This window comes from Marmota flaviventris, chromosome 5, assembly GCF_047511675.1.
Source record: "Marmota flaviventris isolate mMarFla1 chromosome 5, mMarFla1.hap1, whole genome shotgun sequence".
In the NCBI taxonomy this organism is placed as follows: domain Eukaryota; kingdom Metazoa; phylum Chordata; class Mammalia; order Rodentia; family Sciuridae; genus Marmota; species Marmota flaviventris.
The window spans coordinates 92,714,878-92,735,031 of NC_092502.1; the positions used below are offsets into that span (position 1 = coordinate 92,714,878).

General features: G+C 33.8%; 1 protein-coding gene across 1 annotated transcript in view; it reads right to left on the reverse strand.

Moving 5' to 3' along the window:
* Adgrv1 (adhesion G protein-coupled receptor V1) overlaps positions 1-20,154 on the reverse strand; it is a 521,596-nt gene that overhangs the window by 424,206 nt on the left and 77,236 nt on the right. The window contains exons 28-35 of the mRNA XM_027927625.2: positions 17,398-17,613; positions 14,499-14,714; positions 13,542-13,786; positions 12,110-12,291; positions 10,497-11,308; positions 7,736-7,945; positions 870-1,000; positions 187-286 (exon numbers count right to left, since the gene is read on the reverse strand). Coding sequence (XP_027783426.2) covers positions 187-286; positions 870-1,000; positions 7,736-7,945; positions 10,497-11,308; positions 12,110-12,291; positions 13,542-13,786; positions 14,499-14,714; positions 17,398-17,613 — 2,112 coding nt within the window. The remainder of the gene's footprint in view (positions 1-186; positions 287-869; positions 1,001-7,735; positions 7,946-10,496; positions 11,309-12,109; positions 12,292-13,541; positions 13,787-14,498; positions 14,715-17,397; positions 17,614-20,154) is intronic.

A 20,154-nucleotide genomic window follows, 5' to 3' on the forward strand; every position in this document is an offset into this window, starting at 1 on the left:
AGCTTTTTTCACTTGTCCACAAAGTATTCCCAATCCTGTGCTAGTGTTCTTTGGATCTAACATTTCTAAGGAACAGACAATATTTAAAGTAACATTTTTAAAATTGATATTTAATTGTTAGAAATACAGAAAGCAATACCGTTTCTTTTTTGAAAAGAAAAAGTTCAAAACTGAATTCTGAACTACCTTGTGTCCTGACATCGTACAGAATGACTTGATACACTTCTTTTTCCTCAGGAATGTTATCATCCAACAAATGCACCAATATTGTTTGATTCATTGTCCCCTAGGTCAAAAAGAAAGAAACCCATCTTTGTTTTGTTACTGACCATAAATGATCTCCTCATTGTATTAACCTTATAAATCATGCATACAAACATATTTTCATTAAACAAACATGTCTGTAAATTAATGAAATTAATTAAATAATGAATGTTGACATGAGAAACCAGACTTAAAGCAGAAAGGAGCTAACTGTGGAAGATTCTGAAGGCTGAGCTAATTAATGTAAATCTTATCTAATGCGCACTATTAAAACCTTCACACAAAGCAGTAAGTTGGGGAGATTTTTACAACAGTGGTGAGTAGGAAAAAAATGGAGCAGGGGAAAGAAGATACCAGTATTGCAGGGATGTCAGTTACACAAAGTACGCTGTAGTGCCCAGGCAGAGGTAATAACTATTTGGCTTAATACTCAGAAAGTGAAAATGAAAAGAATGCATACATCATCAAAGAAGAATTCATACCAATGGGTGTGAAAAGAGAGAATGATGATAACTACAATACAGTGCTGTTGATTTCTATCCCATTTTCCTCAACACTTTTTTTTTCCTAGAAATTTATGGTGAAACTTTTCTTTGTGGTATTACCTCAGGAAAGAAGAGTTGTCCAGTAAAGTTAGCAATATTGAATTCTATATTTTGTCCAATAATTTTCCAGTTAACAGTAACATTTCCTCGCCCAGGAGGTGTTCTTATCACATGGAATTGCAACATTTCTCCTGCAAGTGAAATGTCCTCATTGATAAGTACTTAAAGGAAAATGAGCATTTACATTGGAACTCAACAAAACCCAAATCTCAAGCATGCAACTACTGCAGCAACTTTTCCAAGAACATTACAAAGCTGATCTGTTTTGTATTCTCTAGAAGCCTTATACATGCTTATTGCTTATTAACACTGGGATCCCACTTCTAAATACTCATTCAGGAAATTCAGTATATAAAATTTATAAGAGCACATGCTAAAATGGGAAACACAAGCTAGTATACACTCCAAAACATGCACCAGAACATGAATGTTCTGTAAGTCAAAGAAAATAATAAAGTCCTCATGATCAAAACTATAACATGAGCAAATTCTTTCTTCACTTTTCAAAAGGAAACAAATTCCTTACACCGATATGCAATGTGATTTTGCACAATGCATGCATAAAAATGCTTGCAAATACCTGAAAATCACATTTCTTTAGATTGTAACTTACATATACCATCAATGATTTTGTTTTATAGAAAGAAATACAAAGGAAAGGTGTCAAATCTGTATATCAATGTCTGTAACTTCATCAAAGTCACAGTCATTTGGCCCAGATAACTGAGTATTTTAGATACTTCCCATTCCTGATATTTATCTCTATGTATCATTTTATAAAACTGGAGAAAATCATAAGAATTTCTTTTTCATATTGCTAGAAGTGGGAAGAAAACTGCTAAGAATTAAGCTGATGACTGTGACTTGCTGAAAAAATACTTGATTCACTAGTTTTATATGATGATGAATACAAGTTAATGTATTCTAATAAAAAATAAAGAATACTGTTATAGAAAAATAAACAGAGCAATGCTTAAAAGGTTTAAAAGAACGCATCCTTATTCAAATTTTATACCACATACATATAATGGAAATCCACAACTATGCATTTAAAAAGTCACTTTTACTTAGTTATACAAATAGGTTTGCCTACAACATTAGCAAGTCCTTCAACATTTTTTAAATAAAGGGAGTAAAGACAAAACAATAAAATGTAATATTTTATCAAATTACTACAGTTTATATTTCTGAAGATAATAAAATGAATACATATTTCTAATAGAAATTTCTTAAATAAAAATATCATGGATTTATTAATTTAGAAACTATTATATTAATTGCTAAAAACAATAATTTTTCATACTAAATTTTAACACATAAATTTAATCTAATGAATCATTTTTGTAGAGTGGAGAATACATATAAAAAAGATAAAAGCATCACAAAAATGTTTTAATTCATTTTAAGTATTTCAGTACAAACATTAGTACTCTAAGTATTGGCTTTTCCTTTTCTTTTTTTTTTCTTAGCACATAAGTACTGCAAGTGAAGAATCAAATTCTCTAAAATATTAGGTATAACAGAAAAAAGTGTACAATCAGCCATAATTGTCAGCCTACTATTTAAATTTTTTATTTGTATAACTCATTTGAATAAAATATAGACAGACTGTACTATCAAACTCTGGAGTTTCTCTATTGTACAAATTTCTTATAGAGCAACTTGTTGAAAAATAAGTTTGTTACTGAAAAGTATAGGAAAATCCTTGAAGTTAAGATGTTTCACCTGCAGTGTTGTCTGCTTACACAAATAAAAAGGTCCTAAAGTCGCAAATCTAGTAATAGTTCAAAAATAAAATTATGACAGTTTGATTAAATGCAAAAAATGCAAAGAAAACACAAATAGCAAGAAAATAAAATGTAGGTCAATAAAGATCCATGTTGAAGGGAGACTTAAAATAATAAAAAAAAATTATGGCTGAAATTTGTATATGAATATTTGGGAATCAATATTTCATTCTGAGGTTAAAATAAAAGTGAAATGTTGAAGGGAGGAAAAAAAGTATTCCCACAAACTTACTATGTGGAAAAATATGCAGTATAACACTACTTTATAAATTTCATTTCTGAAAATTTAACAAGTTGCCATAAAAGTAACTTTCAAGAAAACATTGCAAGAAACAAAATTTGAAGTATGGTACAATGGGGCACACACATATACACACACATCCAGATAAGTGAAAAGTAAACAAAGTATTTCTTAAACACATAATCTTATAAACCTATTGCAAATTTATCACGTCAATAGTAAGAATAGTGTGCAAATTTTTCTAAACAATAAAATGTTGAAATTGATTCTTCTTCTTAATACAGACACCTAGAAGCTAGGCCTATTTAAAATGCATCTGGGAAAAAAGCAGTGGATATACCACAGGGTCACCTTCTACCAAAACACAGAGTTGACCAACAAAGTTAAGGGAAAACAGGAAGACTCAGAAACAAGTGCTTAGTCTTCAAAATCTAAGATGAAGGACAGTAGGAAAATTCTTGAGAGTGTATGTTCAAGTTATCCCATAAGAAACATTTTCCTAGGTGCTATACTGCCTTCTGGTTTTTCCCAAGAATGAAAGTTGGAGGAACACCCTCAACTATCAAAGTCTGACCACATTACTTGAAAATCATCTTGATATAAAATTCACGAAGTCCACCCAAAGTGGACAACACATTTCAAGCTTCAGGCAAAAGATCTATCAAATAGTGTCTAGACCTAGCCTAATACAGATAAAGAAAATAAAACAAAAATGCATTTTAATAACCCTGAGTGTTTCATCCACTTATTCCTCAAACCAAGATTCTTTTTATAAAGATAAATGGCAACTATGAGGTATATATAATAATAGAAAACAAAATAGAAAAATAGCTTTGTCAATAAATGATACATGATATATATGGATCACCCAAATTTATTGACTCTACAATGAAAAGAAAATGGTTAAATATTATAGGAATATGAATAATTTAAATCATAGACTGCCAATGTGAATACTTTTAAAAAAACAATTTCTAATATAGCATGCCAATATTGGTATTTTTAAAAATAATTACATTTCTTATTCAAATCTTTGTGTAAAAAAGCTTCATGCTGTCTCTAAGAAAAGAAAAAATTTTAAATCTATTGAACATGACATGATGATTATGATGCTGCTGAGTTGGGTGAGTGAAAAATCTAACACAGGTTTATAAAAAGTACATTTATGCATGATTTGCAATCACAGTAAAGTCCATTGTCTCATATTTCTAAATTCTGTCCATTACATTTGAAAAAAGTAATATTTACCACTGGGCATCTCTCCAATTGCTTTAGGACAAAACATAGAAATAGGATTCCTCAGAATTCAATACATAGCAATTCCTTCTTGTAAATCACAAACGGATTTCTAGAGCCCAAAGTCCAGTATCGTCTACATTTTAAATCTAATCACACAAATGAAGCTCCAACACCAGCCAGAAGCAATGTTGAGATTGTTGAGAGCCCACACAGCACGAGCTTTTACTCTATTTTTTTAACAGTTTTCCTTGAAAAATCACCATGAGGTTTTCATTAGTTCACTTTAGTAAACTCATCTTAATATACATTTCTCTATGAAGTTTTTGTGGTAGTATTATAAAGAATACATACATAAAATACTGAATTCTTGAGGTTCATTAAGATTTATTATGTTCATTTTCAAAATCATTATGATTTTGAAAAAATAAAATTAATTTAGGCTGTCAAAAATGGCTTTATTGGAATAAAAGGGGAAAAGTAAAAAATAAAAATTACCCTTCACTTTCATTTGAAAGATATAAAATATCTATGGAGTGCTCATGCAAGCAATAAAAACAATTCAGTGTTTTCTGTCCCATACCAAACACATAATCATACACTGGTATGCTGATGTAAATTTTTAACCAATAACCCACTTGGACCATGTATTTTAATTACAAATCCATTTTCCTCTTTGTGTCTCCTGCAGTACTCGGCTGTTGATAACTGAAGATACCAGAATATGGTTTTTAGGTGAAGTTCATCCAACCCAACGAGAATACAGGTGCTGGTGTCTGCGATTTCTCCAAGATCTTTGGTGCCCAGAAGGAGAGCCTGGTTTCTTTAGAAACCATGCATTACTATCATCACCACTAAACACACACAGGATGCACGTGCACAACACTAGGTATCTTACAGTTAAAATCCCCTTAAGTTAATGCTGGAAATTCATATTTTTTTTATTTTTTAAAACTGAAATTCCAGGACTAGGGTTGTGGCTCAGTGGTAGAGCACTTGCCTCATATGTGTGAGGCACTGAGTTCAACTCTCAGCACCACATATAAATAAGTGAATAAAATAAAGGTCCATCAACAACTAAAAAAATATTTTCTTAAAAAAATGAAAAATTCCATCATATCACAGCAAAGCACATATCTAGTCTAGCTCTAAATTCCTTCTTTCATCTAACCTTTCCTGGCCTTAGCTTTATTTGTAGCCTCCATACCATCAACACTTAAATTCTCTATTTATACAGTATCCCCTGCCCAAGTTTCTTCAACAAAGCAAAAGCAAATTCAATATACTCCTCTTTAATTTATTTTCTCCAGTGTTACTTCTTTCCTTGTTCTCATGGCCAAAGAGCAGTGCTTCTCAAAATTTTATACTATAAAAAGGCTGGGGTTGTAGCTCAGTGGCAGAGCGCTTGTCTAGCATGTGTGAGGTACTGGGTTCCATCTCCAGCACCACATAAAAATAAATAAATAAACAAAATAAAGGTATTTTTAAAAATAGCAAGAGAACACATGGAATATAAGCCCATAGATAATGCTTTTGGATATCAAAGCAAAGTGAAACTGGTATAAAAGTTTATCTCATCATAGACCATTAGCACTCTGTGAACTGGAATAGGCCTGAGGACACTGCTTTTTTTTTTTTTTTTTTAAGTTGTAGATGGACACAATCCCTTTATTTTATTTATTTATTTTTATATAGTGCTGAGGATCAAACCCAGTGCCTCACACATGTTAGGCAATCGTTCTACCACTGAGCCACAACCCCAGTCCGAGGACCCTGCTTTGAGGGCACTCCCCAAAGGCCACTAAATCCTTTAGTTTATCCTTAGATATCATCTTTCTATCCCCAATTTTTCTTTACAATCCATCCAGAGCTGCTACTATTTTCTCTAGCCCATCTGAAAATCTTACTTGTTGGTTACATTAGTATGAGACCCATTGATTACTTCCTTATTCTGGTAACTGATGAACATTTCTCCCTAGTTTCTTCTGTCCCCTCTTTGTCCTCTGAGCTCTTACTTTCCCAGTATCTTAGCTTGCTGTTCTACATGATTACGTCCTTGATAACTTGTTTTCTCCTATGTTCCCAAAGATTGTATTTTCCTGATTTCAACTATCTCTGAAAATTCAACTTCTATCTCTGAGATAGAATTAAAGTCTCTTACCAAATTCTTCCTTTCACATGGACATTACTACTCACATTCATTACTCTTTCAATTAAAATCACTTCACATATTTATCAAAAAATCCTTGCATTGTCAGGTTCTACAGCAAATACAAATTCAAACAAAACAGTCTCTCCTCACAAGGTGCACTGTAGTGTGGGCTTTGGATCCAGCGCAGCTGGGTTTAAAGCTCCACCTCTGATCTCCAATTCAATTTCCTTATGTAAAAATCTTGTGTATTCAATTATACCCAGTTCATAGGACTGCTGCTAAAATGAAGTGAAATAACTGATGTGGAGCAACTGTCACACAGAAAATACCCCATAAATATTCTTGTTGTCATTAATATTAACTATCCCAGCAGTGACATTTTATTTCTACTATGTTACCAAAAAATTTTTGGTAGTTAACGATTTGTCTTTAGATTGGGTTTATGGCAATTTGTTAGTCACTCTTAATCATTATTGCTAAGACAACATGCAATTCTACACCATTAACAATAGTAAAGAGTGTCAGAAAATGGCTCAAACATTTGCATAAATAATTTCAATAAACTTGCAAGTTGGGAGAATATACTAAGGAGACAGATGGTAAACACTGAAATGCATTCAGTTTCCAGCACAGTCACAAATTAGTTATTTGACCTTGTCAAGTCATTTGATTTCTCAGCTTTGTTTTCCTCATCTGTAGAGATCCATATACATGATCTATATCCTTTTTATTTCTTAATTCTTTAAGATAAAATTATTTTTTAATTCTAAATACAAACTATGTGCTGAAACAATCTGTAAATTTTTTTTGAATCTCAAAATAGGCTTATTCAAAGACAAAAAAACAAAACAGTTGTAATATCTAAAACACAAAAATTAGCCTATATATGATATGCAATAAAAAATAAAGATTCAAGAAAATTACAGTGTTTCAAGACAAAAAAAATAGATATTATATAAGATTTTCCAGTTTGGCACTCTTTATAAAACATACAAAAACAATATAAAATCAAGGCTAAAATGTTCACTGATTTTAATCTAGTACTTGTTTTTAACAGGGAGCCAATATTTTACTGTTTCATAGTAAAAGCTACTAAAAAGCATATACTACATTTGCCAAGAACTGTGCCAAGCACTTTACACTTATTATAAGCTCATTTAATCCTCATGAAGAAACCTATGAAGTAAGTAATATTTTGCCATTTAACAGATGAAAAACCTGGACATCCCACACCAGTGGAGAATGGCAAGCTGGAACACAGTATCATTCTGTAAGCCTCCTACATCTAGTTAAGCAGTGCACTAAGCCTCCTCCCAAACATGTCCCGCTTGGATGAAAACACATAGTTCAACAAAATAATTAAAAGAAAAAAATCACAAGCTTTAAAACACTAGGCAAAAAATGATACCCATAGAAAAGGAAATGAATGTGCTCAAAAAAAAGAACCCACCTTCATGACCAATGACAGATCTGGAAGCAGTCTGAAAGCTAACAATTCCCGCCACATTGTCATTGGCCAAAATGTCCACTCTCACAGTGTCGGAACTGGGCAAAATTCTACTTCCTCCTTCAGTGTACACCAAACTAACTATGATGCTTTCATCATCCTCTGGATCGGAATCATCCAGAATGGTTAAAATGGCTGTCTTTTTGGTTTCACCTATAAAAAAAATATTAATGGAATTAAAAACGAAAGTTAAGAAAATCACCAATGTAGAGAACTCAGAAAGGCCCCAAATAATCTCTACCTTAAAAACGGAAGTAAAAAATAATGTGAGTTCATTATAATAGCTCAGTATTTGGGGCAATATTAACACCATTAAAATCAAATTTTCTTTGTTCATCTATATATATTTTTTTACACATAAAACACCATAAATATTCATTAATGTGTAGAAAAGAACATTATGAGTTACTAAAAAGTTAAAGGGTAGAATTATTTCAAAGAATCATAGCTTTATTTCCTGGTCTTTAAAAAACAATGACCTAAGTAGAGAATAAGCTTTAAAAGCATTTTATATCTAAGAACAGTTCCTTTAAAGACAATGGGGTCTCATTCTCATTCTGGCATTATTGTGGAAAATTTTTAATCAGGTATTCAACCTAACACCTCCCTGAAAAACCAGAAGCACATAGGGAATTGTGATCAAAATGGCAGAATGGGATAGGGGCAGGAAATGGATGACAAATACTGAGTAAAAGAACCAGCATGAATAAGATAAGTCTTTGGGTAATTAGACAATGTCAAGTACCAACTTCTAGGATGTAGAGCACTGTGGGAAGCAGGCAGAAAATAAATTCAAAGGCAGGCAGGATGGCCAGAGGGGCCTAGTAATTTGCTTTGCAATTTGATCTAGGACCCCAGTAGTAGATAGGGCACCAGTGAGCATCCTAAAAGCAAATACTGCATCTGTGGTTCAGCCCATGGTGTCCCAATTTACTTCCTCCCCACTCTAGGAAGAGGATAAAAGAGAGTAAAAAAGAAAAGTTAGGAGAAAGCAAATTAAATGCTGATGTTCTTTCCCTCCTGATCCTGATGCAGTGATGAGATTGCCTCAAGACAGTAGATAGTATCTAATAATCTAAGTTAGCTATGAAATATAGTCCATTTTATGTGATGCAAAAATTATAATTCAAGAAAATAATAATTTATATAATGCTATTACTCTGTATGATAACTTTCTTTGTAGTTTGCAGAGCCAACAGAAAATCTAAATTTTTATCACCACTCCATCCTCATTACATTTTCATTATTTCTTTTGAAACAAGGGAAAAATGTTATCAATTACCAAACTACCCCCTTCCATCAATTACATCATATTCCCCTATTCCCCAAGTCATTTGCTAAGCCATTACGAAAATGTTTTCTACTATTTTAAAACCATATTATAAAACATAGTGCTGACTAGATGCTTCAAAAAGTTTACCTTTTCAAAGGATGCCTGTACCATACCCCTAACTAGTTTATGAAAAAAAGTGTTTGTGTTAAAAAGTTAAACAACAGATATAATGGGCTGATCCTAGATATGGAACTATGAATTAAGATTTATTTCCAGGCTGGGGTGGTGGCTCAGTTGTAGAGCAAATGCCTAGCAAATGTGAGGCATTGGGTTCAATCCTCAGCACCACATAAAAATAAATAAATAAATAAAGGTATTGTGTCTGACTACAACTAAAAAAAAAAAAGTTTTAAAGATTTATTTCCTTCACTTCATTGCATATTGTGAGGATCTTATGAGTAGTCACTACTTTTTCAATCAGGAAAACACTTTATTAAAAAAATTTTATGGAGTCTATAATTGCCCAAAGCAGGATTTCAACAATGATTTCAGTAAAAACTTTCCCACACCCAATTAAACTAAATACCTTTGTTTTGTTTATTTAGTTTTTTATGTTTGTTTGTTTGTTTTTAATGTGGTTCTGGAAATCAAACCCAGTGCTTCACTCATGCTAAGCAAGCACTGTACCACTGAGCCACAACCCCAGACACCAATTAAACTATTTTAAACATATGAACTTTTCTGATCTTAAATATTAGATGATTGGACTAGTCCTTTAAAAAAACATCAGTGAATCTGACCCTAATTCTAATTTGTTGACCATATTATATATAATTATAATACTGATAAAAATTTTTAAATCCCACCTAAGTTTAAGAACAGAATTATAGATTAATTTACACTGTTTAATTTAATGTGAATGTGGTCACCAAATTTTATGCTATTTAACTTTTAAGTTATTTTCATTGACGATTTATCCCGACTTGTCTAGTGTATTTGAAAATGCTTACACATTTGCCTAGGTAGTACTGCCTACCCATATAGTGGTTTTAAGTACATAACATTCTTGTAATTTTTCTTACAAAATTAAAACCTGCCTTATGGTTGCCTCTAAAGGCATTGCTATCATGGATAAATGAATAAAATTCACATATTCCCTGAAAATCGATAAACACTATAATCAATAAACTATACTATTCAATAACTAAAAAGATACATGCAGAGTCATGTCTACCTAAATATGTCACATCAATCATTAATAAGCTAATCAAGTCCTATTTTTTCCAAAACCATACTATACTTCTACAAGTTAGCAAGAATATGCATACAGGAATACACATATTAGCAAGAATTGTCTTGAACATTATCCAAAAAATTGACTCTAATGACCTTACCAGGGAAAACTGAAATCCATTTAGAACCATGACTCACCTTCAGCAAAAGTCAGAATGTCTCCAGCACCTATAAAATCTAAACCTTCAGTAGCTGTTCCACCAACAACACGCCATTCAACAGTCACCTGACCTAAGCTGCCTCCTGTCCTGTGGATCACCAGCTCCACTGAGGTCTGAGGCTGCTCCTGAACTTTGACAAACAAGCCATCTTCGGAGGTATTGGGACTAATACTATAAATCACAAACACTCCAAAGGCATCACCATTTAGTGCTATGGTAACTGTAGAAGTATTTGGCTGTCCAATGGTTGGCTGATTTTCAAAAGTGGCTGTGATGTTCATGAGATGAACTTCAAGGAGAGAAATTAGGAAACTCTCATCCATCTCTGGAAAATCATCAGGAAGAATAGAAACTGTGAGATTTGCAATTTCATCACCTTCCAGCATTATGGCCCACTGCCTTGTCACAGGCTCATAGTCACTACCAGCCACAGCTTGACCACTAAAAAGAGATGCTACCCTGGTCATGTTTTTCTTGTAGGTCCAGAAGTCTGAATGATTGACAGATGGGTTGATGGAGGATGTCATCCAAAAACACTGAGGACCCTCAGAAGCACTGAAAAATGAAAACGCCGAGCAAGCATGTTCTTTGAGGCACAGAGTGGCACAGGTGTACTGGGGCTCCCCCGCTGCAGAGACATTCACCCAAGTTCTCCAAAGTGGGTCAGGCACCCCTTGAATTGGTGATTCATAGTAGGACAGTAAATCTTCACCTTCCTCAACTGCAAGAGCCACTACATCAATGTCGGAAGTACTGTAGAACAACAACAGCTGCCCAAAGTGCCCTCCACTAAAAGACGGAGGGACAATTAAGACAGGTTAAGCACTCAAAGTAATCTGCATATTGTACAAACAAAAGAGCAGTGCTGATTGTGGTTTTTCTTTTTTTATGTTTAAAATAATAATACAAACACAACATGCTTCTTAATTGCATGTCTTCAAACATTTTTTTCTTAGGTAGGGAACTTTTGCTAGTTTTCAATCAAATAATGATTTTTTAATAATATTTACTTTTTAATTGAGCTATGAAAATATCTTGCAAGATATGCAAATGGTATCAATTTCAGAATTTCCAAGCAGAATTAGAAAATGAGTTTTAATTACTAGGTTTTACTGAAGATAACAATAATAACAGTACATTTGGAAGAAATGTAATGACTTGCTCTAAGGTCCTTCAATCCTACATTATCTGTTCCTAAAGAAGCTCAGTGTAAACTATGCTGCCTTCAAAAAGAAATGCAGGAAAAAAACAGAATCTGAAAATCAAGCACTTCAAACAACATCTGAGTGTTCTTTAACTTAAAGTTGTATTTAAGTTCTACAGACTCTAGATTAAAGTAATAAATTTATGAGATTAGAAAACAAAAAGGTGTATAATCTACTATTCATTTCACTAACAATAGGTATAAGTATGATGGATCATTTTATTAATAAACATAATTCAACCAACACATTTACCTATAAAATAAATCATAATATGGAAAAACCATCAAATCCAAACTATTTAATTGTAGGGGGATCCTTCTTCACCACCCATAATTCCATAATCACCCATAATCACTCCCAATATGTGAGCAGCCACCTCTTATACCTTCGCCTGACAGTGATGTTAGCACAGGAACTTCTTTCCAGAGGCTCTTGAACACGATAAACTGACTGAACAAAGGCTACTGTGCCATATGGATTATCATTGGCAGGAATAATAATATTTGCCACTCCATCTAACCCAATAGTGCCTCCACCAGAGGCATCAGTTAGTTGCACTTGGATAACCTAAAAATAGAGTGAAAACTTCCTTAACAGCATCCCAGCTCTGAAATTAGAGTAAGAATGATGCAGGTAAAAAAATCAGCAAACATATCCATACAAGCAGAAAAATAAAATAGACTAAGCATAAATGGATTCAAAGAAAACTCCCCCAAAACATTTGCAAACCCAGCTTAGAATAGAATAATTCATTATCAACTTAATAATAGAGCATGATTATACATAAGAAATACAGGCTGTTTAAATTCCTTAATATTCAGTTTTATAATCATATTAATCAATTTTAAGATTCCTATTTATGTTTATCATTTCAATGATATGACTTTTATGTCCTATACCTTTTTATTGAGGGGAAATATTGCATATGCATTTTAGCTCAGAGTTCAATCTATTATGCTTTATTTCCCATGTTATCTTGAATGGAAATTCTGACAAATCTTATAAGAAAAAACATCATATTGTATTGCAACCTTTAGAAAAAAGGAAAGAGAAATGTTTTCTACATATAAATGAATAATATTTTAGAATTGAATTATGATTTGCATTCAAGAGAAATTTTATGGACTCCTATAAAATTTAATACTATTAAAGAATAAATGCTAATATAATACTTTTATAAGGTCTAAGCTTTAGTAATACTGGAATTTCATAAAATAAAATTATCTTCAGACAATATGTTAGTGATGGATGAATCAACTTTCCCACTGAGACTCTTAATTTTAGTTGCCATATTGCTTCTTCATCATGAAAAATATAAAACAGGAAAATTACTGAGCTTATTTGTTAAATAAGCTCTGAAATTAGAGTAAGAATGATACAGTTAGATAGTAAACTCTCAATAATAGTTGAAGAATAATAAATGAAGAGTGGAAAGTCAAAATCTACACTTAAAAAAGATTGGCTTGCATCCAAGCCAAAAGAGACCATGAATACAAATTAATAAAAACAAATGTAGAAAAAAATGAACATAGTTTTATATATTTTTAATTATTTAACACCATTATTGAAAAATACAATGTAATTGCACAAAAAAATCGTATACTAATAAAATCTCATGTAGACAAAATCTATTTCTAGAATATTTCTCCTCTTGTTATTTGTAAAGATCACTTTTATACTACCATACTTTGAACATTCTTGCAGAAATAATTTATCTGACATCCTCTCTAAAATGTCATAGCCAGAGTCATCTGTTCTAGTCACTATAAGACAAGGCACAATTTACAGTGTCATTCTATACTAGCCATTCCTCTCACCTCTTCAGTCTCCGGAACGTCGTCAGCCAGGACCTCTAACAACAAGGTTTGAATGGTTTCCCCAGGGGCAAAGGTCACATTACCTGAGACAACTCGCAGGTCGCCAGTAGCAAGCTGTCCATTAATGGTGGCAACCCACTCAATAGTAACATTGCCGAGTGTCCCAGAATTTCGAATTATTGGCAGGTTTACCTTCACTGAGTTAAACTCAGGTTCCTCTACAATAAGTTTAGTGATCTGAAAACCTGGAGGGCAGACGGATACAAAGTATAACTGAGTCAACACAGAACTAACAAGGACCCTTCTACAGTGGATTCTTTCTCCCCCTAAGCTACCTATGTAGCTACACTCCACAAAATCAGGGTACCATGCTGTGACACAACTTTGTCAGGCCTGCCAAAGTTTCCAACCGTTATTTTTCATTGTGCTAACAACAGAAATCATAAAGTGAGATGTCAACAGGGGTCATGTATATACCAGCCATGAGTGAAATAATCCAGTGGGAACTTGGCTAACTATACAAACGGCCTGCCTAGTCCCTAGGGGTAGTTGCTATTTGCTCCCATGATTGATACTATGCAGGAAAGGGAGGCTTGATGTTGCCAGATTTTCTTACTTATCAGGAAAGCCCAGAAAGTCAGATCTGAATGGCAATTTCTACAAATTAATTTTTAAAGGAATTACCTAAGACTCACAAAATGCATCTGGGAACCAAGTCTGAACAGAAAGATAAAAGTTCGTGATTTCCATCTCTATGTTAAGGGGTGATTTACTTACTTTTTTAAAAAAAATTACTATCCATGCCTGTCAGTCTACATAGGGGTCCTATGTATCACTAATAAACAGTTAAAAAAGAACACTTAATCAAATCAATTCTGAGTCTCTACAGAAAAGAAATGGCCATTATACTTGACTTATACAAACAAGTAAAAGAGAGGTGCAAACAAGCACGATTACCAAATAATCCATAGGGGTCATCAGAAGCCTCAATAATAATGACAGCCTCTGTCAAAGCCCCTAGTTTCGCTCCTCCTGTTGTTTGATTCAGCAGCTGCACAAGGAAAGATTCTTCCAGTTCAGGGTAGATGTCGTTAATGATGTATATTGGCACAGCTTTACTGGTTTCCCCTTCCAGCAAGACCACATCTGATGAAGCTATACTGTAATCTTCACCTGCAAAGACAAAAAGTAAAATGTTAACATTTATTCAGAATATGATAAACATTCCACACACTAGGGAAACAATATTTACCCCAAACTTTATGGTATACTTGGGGAGACATTTTCGAGGATATTAACGATATCTATTCTAAACAAAGTTTTCTAAAACTAATAAAAGTTGGATTTGATAATATCATAAGATAATGGAAAAAACTTCTTAAGGTTGTTCAACTTCATGTCTTCATTTTTAGGAAGATGTTTATATACTTTACTATAGATTGATTCTCTGCCTCCCTCCTTCCTTCTCTCTCTTTAGAATGAGATAGACAATCATTACCATAACATGGTTCCTTCTCTACAAAAATAAATAAATAAATAAAGAGTACAATACTTTAGAACAAAGAAAAGAACTAGAATTCCAATTTCACTGGGGAAATAAACTATACTATTGCAGAAACGGCATGTTAGCATCCTCAGTGATACAGCTGGAAATGATAAACTTTCCTACAAAGCTGGATAAAAAGCTGCTGCTGAGTATTGCTCAGGGTGGCAAGAAAACAAGCACTGGATAAGGAAAGGAGGGAGATTCCCTTTGGATCCTACAGGCTAACTCCTCAGAACACTAATTCCCCCCACCTGTCAATAGATGAGGTTGTCTAGAGACAGTCAGGCATTCTTCGGTTTGTGCATCCTCTAATGTGCACAGATGAGGTAAGCCTGGCTTGTTTTTCCTTTTTTTTCTTTTTTGAAGATGGACAGAATGCCTTCATTTTATTTACTTATTTATTTATTTTAAATTATTTATTTATTCTACTCTGTTATACATGATGGCAGAATGCAATTCATTTCATATTACACATAGAGAGCATAGTGATTTTTTAAATCACTAATTGTACACAAAGTATTTTCACACCATTCGTGTCTGCATACATGTACTTACGGTAATGATGTCTAACTCATTCCACCATCATTCCTACCCTCTTGCTCCCTCCCTTCCCCTCCCTCCCCTTTGCTCTATCTAAAGTTCTAACATTCCTCCCATCCTCTGCCCCCATCACCATTATGAGTCAGCAACCTCATATCGAAGAAAACATTCAGCCTTTGGTTTTTTGGGATTGGCTTGCTTTATTTGGCATTATATTCGCCAATTCCATGCATTTACTGCAAATGCCATGAGTTTATTCTCTTTTAATGCTGAGTAATGTTCCACTCTGTATATATACCAAAGTTTCCCTATCCATTCATCTACTGAAGGGCATCTGGGTTGGTTCCACATTTTAACTATTGTGAATTGTGCTGTTATAAACATTGATATGGCTGTGTCCCTGTAGTATGCTGTTTTTAAGTCCTTTGGGTATAAACCGAGGAGTGGGATAGCTGGGTCAAATGGTGGTTCCATTCCAAGTTTTCCAAGGAATCTCCATACTGCTTTCCAGATTGGCTGCATCAATTTATAGTCCCACCAGCAAAGTATGAGTGTGCCTTTTTCCCCACATCCTCACCAACACTTATTGTTGTTCGTATTCATAATAGCTGCCATTCTGACTGGAGTGAGATGAAATCTTAGAGTAGTTTTGATTTGCATTTCTCTAACTGCTAGAGATATTGAACATTTTTTCATATGTTTGTTGATTGATTGTATATCCTCTTGTGAGAAGTGTCTCTTCAGTTCCTTGGCCCATTTATTAACTGGGTTATTTGTGGGTTTTTTGATGGTAAGGTTTTTGAGTACTTTATATATCCTGGAGATTAGTTCTCTCTGATGTGCTTGTGGTAAAATTTGCCCCCATCCTGTAGGCTCTTTATTCACCTCACTGATTGTTTCTTTTGCTGAGAAGAAGCTTTTTAGTTTGACTCCATCCCATTTATTGATTATTGGTTTTAATTCTTGTACTATGGGAGTCTTATTAAGAAAGTCAGGGCCTAATCTGACATGATGGAGATTTGGGCCTACTTTTTGGATCAAACCCATTGCCTCACACATGCTAGGCAAGTTGTTTGCCACTGAAGTACAGCCCCAGCCCAGGCTTGTTATCTTTTTTTTAGCAAGAATCATGTTTAGATGATTTATATTTTAAATCAGGCATCATATCCCCCTCATTCACACTCCTGTTCCTTTGAGTGAACACTAGAATTCTAACTGAACTGTTATTGGGCAAATCTCTCTCTAAATTCTGGATCTCCTGTATCAAAGAAGGCAGTCTCCAAATGTGTGCATTTGGCAGTCAAATCATTCTGCTTATACATAAAATAGTCAATGCTAATCATTATCTCTTCCATATTCTTCATAAATAAACAAGTAAGATAATGGCAGATAAGCCTACTCCAAAGAACCAAAATTAATGGCTACTCATTTTTTCCTGCATTCCTTAGTAGTCATTTACACATGAAACCCTTTCAAAAAATGAAAAAATTCAGAGAAAGCCAATGACATCCTTAGTTTACTTTTCATTGGCTTGTGCATACTTCAGCTGTCATAACTTTTGAATTTTGGTACAATTTTACCAGTGTCTTTTCATGAATTCTACCAATTTGGAGTCACAGATATGTAAAATCTCTAGATTGGTATCTAAACAGACACAAGAGTACTGATGCTTTCTAGTTGATTTTTCGAATTATGTCCTTATGTGGCTTTGTTAATCCAGACACATGACCCTTTAAAACACTTCGCTGCTCCTTAGATATCTTTTCTTACCAGCTACTGCAGTTATTGGCACAGCTTTAAACTTCACAGAAACATCTGCAAATGCTCCTCCTGTTCTAGTCACATTGATAATAGGTCCAACATGATTTTCTGTCACTCGAACCACTGGCGCTGAAAGCTGAAGGGTTCCAAATGCATTGTCGTTGGCAAGGATAATTAGATGGGCTACAGTTTCTACCTTAGGTCCCAGGCGTGGAGAATTTGGAACTAAAAGAGAAGAAAAGCTAATATATCAAATTTCTAAAAACGGGTTAAAAGTCATCAAGAAGCCTCAATAAAACTGCATCAGCCAGATGTCTCTACTATTTATATTTCAAAGGATTTAAATCTGTATATGCACCACCATTAAACTAGAAATTGGAAATACAAAAATAAAGTAAATAGAAAATCCCTGCTCTCTTGCATCTTACAATCTAGGGAGATTTTTCTTCATATAAAAGCTTGGCAAAGGAAAGATTACCCTACACAAGTATTTTTAATAAGTATTGGAAACTTCTGAAAAAGCAGTGAAATGGTTCAAGTATAATTAATCATCAATTTACATGATATTACAAGTCATAATGAGCCTACAGAATTATGTGCTTCTATTTAGTTCATCATCATGCCACTAAAGAAAAACAGCACTCTGGTTATGAAACTGAGTAGAAAAGGCATTTCCTTCTAAGTTCCTTGAGCTTAAAGACCAGCTGCAGACTCCAGTCACCCCACTGCACTACAGAACACCAGAATTTACTCCTCCCATCTAACTGTATTTGAATACCTATAATCCAACTTCCCTCTCTCTTCACTTGCTACTACCTTTCCTAGCCTGTAATAATCACTCTAGCCATCTACTCTCTTTTTTGAGATCAACATATTTAGCTTCTTCACATAAGTGAGAATATGCAGTATTTATCTTTCTGTGCCTGGCTTATTTCACTTTTGATAAAGTTCTCCAGTTCCATCCATTTTGCCACAAATAGCAGTATTTCATTCTCTTTGAGAGTCAAATACTCTCCCCTGTACCATATTTTCTTATCCATTCATCTGCCGAGACAGATAAAGACAGGGATAAATATATATTATTCAGCAGACTAGGAATCAGGCATAAAGAAGTTGAAGAACTCATGTAAGATCCTCTACTAGTACCTATCAGACACAATGAGGAGGTGTACTAAATGGTTGGCCTCATTTTCTTACTTCCTATTTATGATCCCCACCATATCAGCTACCTGACCTTTGGCTCTCCACCACTGGGCACCCTGCCCTGCACTCAGGTGCAGGTGCGAACAGCTGCTCCTCTCATGGAAGTTGATGATTATACTTAGAATAGAGCAGCAAAGATCCTAGCAGGCCCTACACTGATTTGTCTACTAAAATTTGAGTCATCAGCAAGTTTATAAGATGACAGAATAAAGGAGATTGCTTTCCTGACTGTTCTGTGGCATGAAACCAAGAAAGCAGACAGCAGCTTCTCAGTGAGCATTTTTGAAGGCAGTCATTTTTTCATGGGTCAGTTTTTTGAGGACTAGGAGTTTTGTTTTGTATTCTTTCATTTTTAAAAAATTTTTACTTTACATATACATATATATTTTTTCTCTTACCTGTTTTGCTTGATTCTCTCTTTTCTTCCACTAACAGCCTATCTGTATTGTTCTCTCTTTCACTCAATTTTTTACATCTATCTTCTTTCCTCCTCCCTCATAACCATCACATTCTATATCGCTTCTGTTCTCCCCCTGTCCACCATTTGAAATGGAAAACCCTTTTGCAAATTTGTTGTTTTCATTGTAGACAACAGCTGATCATATCATTTCTGTTTATTGTGATAATTAACACTGTAGACATCATAATAGAAACTATTTGGTTTAATGTTGTATATTGTTTGCATTGGTTGTTGTTATTATTTGTCTTCCCCTAAAGAGTGAGGTTCTGGAAACCTTCAGGGATACCATAAGTCCAGGGGGCAGAAACTCTACTGCCTCAGATCCATACTGTTAGAAAGGTGGACACACAAACAACATGAAAAAGCAAGGAGCAAATTGTCCGGAACAAACAGAGATACTCCAATAACAGAATCCATTGACACCACAGTGGAGGAAATGTCAGAAAATAAGTTCAAAATGTACATAGTTAAACTGATCTGTGAAATAAAGGACTGAATAAGGAGTGAAGTCAGAGAGAAAATATAGGAAGTGATAGATCACTTCAATAAAGGAATAAAGATTCTGAAACAACAACAACAACAAAACAGCAGAAATATTCAAAATGAAGATATCAATTCCAAATTAAAAATACAATTAAAAGCATCACCAACAGACTAAATCACTTGGAAGATAGAATTTCATACAATGAAGACAAAATATATAATCTTGAAAACAAAGTTGACTGTAGAGAAAAAAATATCAAGAGACCATGAACAGAACTTTTAAGAAATATGGGATAACCTGAATAAATAAAGATTTATTGGGATAAATAAAGGCTGGGAGATACAAACAAAAGGAATGCACAATCTTTTCAGTGAAATAATATCAGAAAATTTCCAAAACTAATGAATGAAATATAAAATCAAATACAGGAGGATTACAGGACCACAAATATACAAATTTACCCTCATTAAGGCACATTATTATGAAAATACCTAACATACATAGGGATAAAGATAAAAATAAGGAAAGAATTTTAAATGCTGCCAGATAAGAAGACAGGTAGCATTATAGGGAAACCAATCCAGATCTCAGATGATTTCTCAAATCAGATCCTCAAAGC